The sequence below is a fragment of the Myotis lucifugus genome, unplaced genomic scaffold, assembly GCF_000147115.1.
Source record: "Myotis lucifugus unplaced genomic scaffold, Myoluc2.0 scaffold_265, whole genome shotgun sequence".
NCBI classification, from domain to species: Eukaryota; Metazoa; Chordata; class Mammalia; order Chiroptera; family Vespertilionidae; genus Myotis; species Myotis lucifugus.
This window is the reverse complement of record NW_005871313.1, coordinates 1576644-1583226: the sequence shown is the minus strand read 5'-3', so window position 1 is coordinate 1583226 and position 6583 is coordinate 1576644. Positions and strand designations below refer to the sequence as shown.

Here is a 6583-nt window from a genome sequence, read left to right as displayed (position 1 = left end):
CCCTGTTTGTTCTTTCCCTAAGTATCTAACATTTATACATACTCTCCACATAGACACTGTAATCACTACCAGGAAGATTATCATCCAAAACCCATCATCACAAAAATGAGAAGAGCAACATAGCCTTCTCTCTTAATCTGCATGCAACTTATTGTAGTGATTCTGCTAAAACATTACCCTAAACTAAATTATAATTTTGAAAAGCTCCATAGCAGGTAACAGGCAACACAAGCCTGCATCTCTCAGCTCCACCCCCCCCCCCCCACGCCAAAATTATCAACTACATTGCAGGATAGGTATCAATCTCATTTCACAATTAAGAAATTCAAAGTAAAAGATACAGGTCTCCTCAGCTGCAAATGAAACCAAAACTCATGACTAGACTCATAGCCACTACCTCTCATTCACTCCTGAAGAATTTAAACAAATAAATAGGACAAACATTTTTTCTAACAAAACCACTTTTATTTTTTTAATCATTTACTACTAAATACAGAACAAAACTCAAGTGTGGAAGCAGTCAGTATTCACTTGGTTTCAACTGATTGTGTTAAAGGCTTGTGTCCTGTGCAACCTTACCATTGTGTATAAAATGTTCACTGAAAAATAACCTAGGTACGGGTTCCCTTCACTGCATTTTACATCAGTGACACTATTTTATAGCCCAAAACTTAATCCCTTTTGAAAAGTTAAGTATATTTGTATTCAGAGATTACAAGTGAGGAAACAGACTAATACTAGGTTTAACCAGGTGAAACTGCCAACATTTTGTTTTGATTTACAAAAATGGCAGTCATATGGTTCAATCATCACCTACTAAGAAAGTTTTTGTAGGTTTCAGTAAATGTCACTTCTGTTCAACAGTTTTAAAATGACTATTAGGGCCATTACTAGAACTTCATAACTATAGACAAAATTCCTTTGGATAAAATCTTTAAAAAGTTACTTACTATAAACTGTAAAAACAATGCTGCTTTCTATATGGCATTTCAATTTTAAAAGTTAAAAAAATTATCAGACTTGGATAAGAGCTATACTTCCAAGTCTCATTTCCCCCTTAATCCCAGCCACTCTAACACTACTCATTTCATAAATGAATAAATATTTAGTATTGTACAGTAGATACATACCATTGAATTGCTATACTAGTCCAGCAAAGGCAAATATTTCACTGAAAATATAAATTTAGTAGATATAGGTGGGATCATTTATCCTACAGTTACTTTACTCAACCCAATTCCTACACCCAAAATATGAGAAATTTATACTAAGAAATAGATTGTTTTAGAAATTAAAGCAACTTTGATCATTCTGATGGTAACTAATCACTACAGTGATGGATTGTATAGTAAATATGTAGATTGTAGGGGAAAGGACTTGATTTGTAAAATGAATGAGGTAAATGTCATACATTCAACAGCTTGTAAATAAATACAAATACGGTTTTACAGGAACATGAACATAGGTTTAAGGGTTTTATTATCAAAGACTTGTAAAACAATTTCAGAAACTGTACATCAACATGGCACAGACTGTAGCCTACTTTTGTTTTTACTGCACAAAAGTGAAGCTGGAAACTCCTGTAACTAAGAAAACAGTTGCCTAAACTACTTTGCATTTAACATGGAATCACTGTGGGCATAAGATTACTACTGCAGTAACAGTAACACAAATTTATTGGTTTTACACAACTTGAGATCAAATAAAAAGTACATTATCAAGTACATTTGTCTCACTTTAAAAGCATATGGTCAATTTAAAATGCACTACCCCCTTTTTCCAACATTGAGATTAAAACAAATTAATAAAAGTGAAAAATTGAAAATTAGGACAAGAGATAAGTCTTTTTTTTATAGATGGACTCCGGATAGGCAGATAGCTTTTAATGATGTAGGTGTGAAATAAATTATTTCAGGGAAAAAAATTCCCAAACACCTTATGAAAAAGTATACAACTCTACTCCAAAATATGCTATTTACTCACTGCCAAAGACAGTTTCATTTGAAATCTTGTTTCTGTAATTAAAGCCTAAGCAGCCATCAAAAAAGGTTAGTGCATATATAACCTTTCAAAGTTAAACAAAAGCCACAAAATTTCAGCCACAAGGCTTAAAGGATTATCTATTTCAAATGCTTATTTCCAGATGTAACTATAAGAATGTTAACTTGTCATATCAACAAACAAGACCATAAGTAGATCCATCATGTTGGAGGATTTTAATGACATTGAGGATATTCCTGCCACAACTAACATGCAATCAGTGCATTCCCTACATGGCTCTATTACGGCAATGAATCAAATTCTAGAAATACTATAAGTGAACTTACTTAATAAAGGAGATTATACAACATAAACAATCCATGCCTGCTGTAGATGCATGCAGCTTTTCACTTCTGCTATGAAGCAGCACCAGAATAGTCAAGCTGCTTGGTTACTCAATCAGATTTCACCACATCAAGAATTGGTTACCCACATAGCATTTTCTAAAAACTTTTGGATGTAAATAATATCAATTACAGGAGCGTTATAACCATTTATAGCTCAGAGCTGTATACATCTAAGGTTTGAGATGAACAAATACAGCATGAAGATATCACACAAAGGAATGACACTGATGCATGTATACAGGTGGATTCTTATGGAGGCCATATTCAGTCACTCATATCCATGTCTTCTTCATGATGATCATCACCATTCACTTTGGATTCTCTCAGGGAATCACCAGTTCCCTTTTCCACAGAACATTCTTTTGTTTTGGGGGAAACTGGTTCTGTTGGTTTCTTCTCCTCTTTTTTCTCTTTCTCGCTGTCATACCCCTGTTCCTCTTCATCATAATCCCGTGTAACCTGCTTTGCCAAGGAGAATAATAAAAGTAAACGTCTTCACAGAAAAATCACTTCTTATAAGTACTACTACCACCTAAAATACCAAAATAAATTAGTATGTAAACATACTTTTACATCTTTATCACTCTCAGATTTTCTTTCCCGATCCTTTTCTTTATCTTTACTTTTCTTCTTCTTGCTTGTTGATCGTTCTCGTTCATCTCTGCCTCTTTCTTTGTCTTTATCTTTCTTCTTCTCCTTTTTATGCCTAGGATAACAGTAAAATGTTCTCAAAGAAAAAAAAGATGCTTTAAAGGATACGCTTGAGAATTTTAACCTGTAAGTATAGCAATAAGTTTTAACTTGTTTAGATGCTAAGCCTGACCCAAGTTCACATGATATAAAGAGGATACAGGGCCCTGGCCGGGTAGCTCAGTTGGTTAGACCATTGTCCTGATACACCACTAAGGTTGCAGGTTTGATCTCGTCAGGGCACAACAGGGGTGGGGAACCTTTTTTCTGCCAAGGGCTATTTGGATATTTATAACATCAATTCCTGGGCCATACAAAATTATCAACCTAAAAATTAGCCTGCTGTATTTGGTCAAACATTTAATTAACTCACCACTAATGCCTTGGGGCAAGGCCAGACCAAAATTTAGCAGGACCCGCGGTCTGGACATTTCCCACCCCTGGACATACAAGAAGCAACCAATAAATACATAAATAAGTGGAATAACAAATTAATGTTTCTATCAAATTAATAAATAAAAAAAAAGACTAGCCCAGCCAGTGTGGCCCAGTGGTTGAGTGTCGAACTATGAACCAGGAGAGGTCAAGGTTCAATTCCTGGTCAGGGCATATGCCCGGGTTGCAGGCTCAATACCCAGTGTGTAGTGTGCAGGAGACAGCCAATCAATGATTCTTTCACCATCACTGATGTTTATATATCTCTCTCTCCCTTATCTGAAATCAATGAAAATATATTTTAAAAAATATATAGCAAATATCCATTTTCAAAACACTGGACACAAGCCATGCTCAATAATAGAAGAAAACTAATTTGGTTACAGGCATAAAATGCTCAATCCTCCACAGTGTTTATTAAAACAGTCTCAAATCATAAGAGAAAAATAAAAGCACATTCATAAGCATTTTATGGAAAATAAAGTTCTGAAAATTAGAAAGAGTATATCTAAATCATTAGCATTCTTACCTCCTAGGGGACGGTGAGCGAGACAATTTTCTTTTCGGAGACCTGGGCTTTTTAGGAGATCTTGTGCCACTCCTGCTTCGTCGACGTCGTCTCTCTCTAGGACCACAAATGTACAAACTAGACTTTAAAATACAGACACATCATAGCAGATATGTCTATGATGGAGCTCCATTAGGAACTCAGAGCATTTTCAAATACAGTTTCGAGCTGAAGAATCAAATGAGTAATAATAAACCACAATTCTTTTTCAAACTACGTCCCTTTCCTTTAATGCTCTCAAGAAAACCCCAATTTCCAGCAATTCTTAAAAAATTACATTATCATAACATCAGATTTGTTAAACTTGAGGGAAGATTAACAATAACTTTTTGATTCATATATCAGTGTCCAGAAGAGGTATAGGATCGTACGTTGCAGATACTAGTAAAATAAAAAATTACTCTTAAATTCACTGGGTAAAATTTATAGAACTAAAGTTAATGTTAACATAGGATCAAATTGATTCCCTATACTCCAGCAAGCCATGTCCCCCAACACTGCTTTGAGCAATCATTGTTTAAGAAATATAGCCTTTTCCCTCTCTTTAAAACAGGGTGCAGAACGTTTTTTCTGCCCAGTGCCACTTGGATATTTGTAACATCATTCGTGGGCTATACAAAATCATCAACTTAAAGATTAGCCTGCTGTCCTGGCTGGTGTGGCTCAGTTGGTTGAGCGTCAGCCATGCACCAAAAGGTTGCCAGTTTGATTGCTGGTTAGGGCACATGCACAAGTTGCAAGCTAAAACCCCGGTGGGTGGTGATGGTGGGGAGGGTTGGTTGCAGGAGGCAGCCAATCAATGTTCTGCTCTCACATAGCTTTTCTCTCTCACTGCCCCTTCCTCTCTCTTGGTGAGATGTTCCCCACCTGTGGTTTAAAATGTGGCTTAAAAAAAAATTCTGCTGGTTACTATTCTCAAAAGCTATTAGGATTTGTGAGATTACAATTTAGGCACAAAATAAAAATAAAACCCCATTAATTTCAGTTGTCTAGCTTCCATAAAAGCTTTAGGGAAAAAAAAATACACAAAAAACCACCCAAAACCAACCAAACAAAAAATTACCTTTACAACCCTGTGTGGCACCTCCCCCCCCCCCCCCACAGTCCTGGAAACATTACACACAACTTCTCATTCATCAAATATTATCAAGGTGATCCAATAATTAAGCAGTGTAGAGTGCTTATGAATAAGTATATTAAATAAAGGAACAGGCAAAAACAACAAAAAGAAAAAATAAAAGGAAAAAAATAAAGAGCAAGGTAAGAAAAATAAATGCTGCACAATCCATCTTTCCCTAAGACCTAGTTTGTCATTTTCTTACACATGGTTTCATTTTCTGTTTTAAATAGTTGCCTCTCCGTATCTGCAGGTTTTACATCTATGGATGCCAGAGGGCTAACTGTATGCATTATTCTATGCAATTTAATAAAGGGTGTGCCCCCCCAATGTATACACATATTTTGAATAATTATAAAGGCAGTGTTTATAAAATACATTTCATTTTCAAAATTGAGGTATCAGCTGTTAAACTGTGCATACATCTTTTGGGGACACCCTGTATAAGGGACTTGAGCTTCTTGGATTTTGGTTCCTGCAGGGGGTCTTAATGTAATTTACATTTTCTGAAAATATTCCTCACCCTGAGAAGAAACCCCATAATACATTACCTTTAGGTATCACACCCCAACCATTAATCTACTTTTTGTCTTTATAGATTTATCTATTCTGGACACTTGTCAATGGAATCCTACAATTTATGGTTCTTTGTGACTGACTACTTTCATCTAAGTTGCCAAGGCTCATCCACCTGGTAACATTTATCAGTACTTTATTCCTTTTCATTGCTGGATAATTCATTGTATAGCTATACCATTTTGTTCACACTTGTTAGTTAATGAACACCTGGGCTGACTTTTTGGTTATTATGAGTAATAACACTGCTATGAAAATTAGTGTACACAGTTTTGTGTGTAACATTTTCATTTCTTTTGGGTATATCCTTAGAAGTGAAAATACTGTGTCAAAGCTCTTAATTTTTTTAAGGAATTACCAACCGTTTTCCAAAGCAGTTGCACCATTTTATATTCATGCCAGCAACATACAGAGTCCCAGGTTCTCCACATACTTGCCAACACTAGTTACCATCTGTCTTTTTTAATAACCATCCTAGTGTCTGTTTTTTGTTTTAATATATTTTATTGATTTTTTACAGCAAGGAAGGGAGAGGGATAGAAAGTTAGAAACATCGATGAGAGAGGAACATCGATCAGCCGCCTCCTGCACACCCCCCACTGGGGATATGCCCGCAACCAAGGTACATGCCCTTGACTGGAATCGAACCCGGGACCCTTCAGTCCGCAGGCCGACGCTCTATCCACTGAGCCAAACCGGTCAGGGCAATGTCTGTGGTTTCGATTTGCATTTCCCTGATGACTAATGTATATCTTTTCATGTTTATCAGACACTTGCATATATTCTTTGGAGAACTGTCAATTCAGATTC

General features: G+C 36.0%; 1 protein-coding gene across 16 annotated transcripts in view; it reads right to left on the bottom strand.

The window, feature by feature from the left end:
- Positions 1–467: 467 nt before the first annotated feature.
- SRSF11 (serine and arginine rich splicing factor 11) overlaps positions 468–6583 on the bottom strand; it is a 53018-nt gene continuing 46902 nt past the window's right edge. For 4 of the 16 annotated variants that reach the window (XM_006099232.3, XM_023762894.1, XM_023762892.1 and 1 more), the window contains 3 exons: positions 4042–4137; positions 2955–3093; positions 468–2849 (listed from right to left, as the gene is read on the bottom strand). In XM_006099232.3, coding sequence (XP_006099294.3) covers positions 2652–2849; positions 2955–3093; positions 4042–4137 — 433 coding nt within the window. In that variant the 3' untranslated portion in view covers positions 468–2651. Of the gene's footprint in view, positions 2850–2954; positions 3163–4041; positions 4164–6583 lie in introns of all 16 variants that reach the window. The other 12 variants (XM_023762882.1, XM_023762883.1, XM_014464759.2 and 9 more) reach the window with 11 other exon arrangements.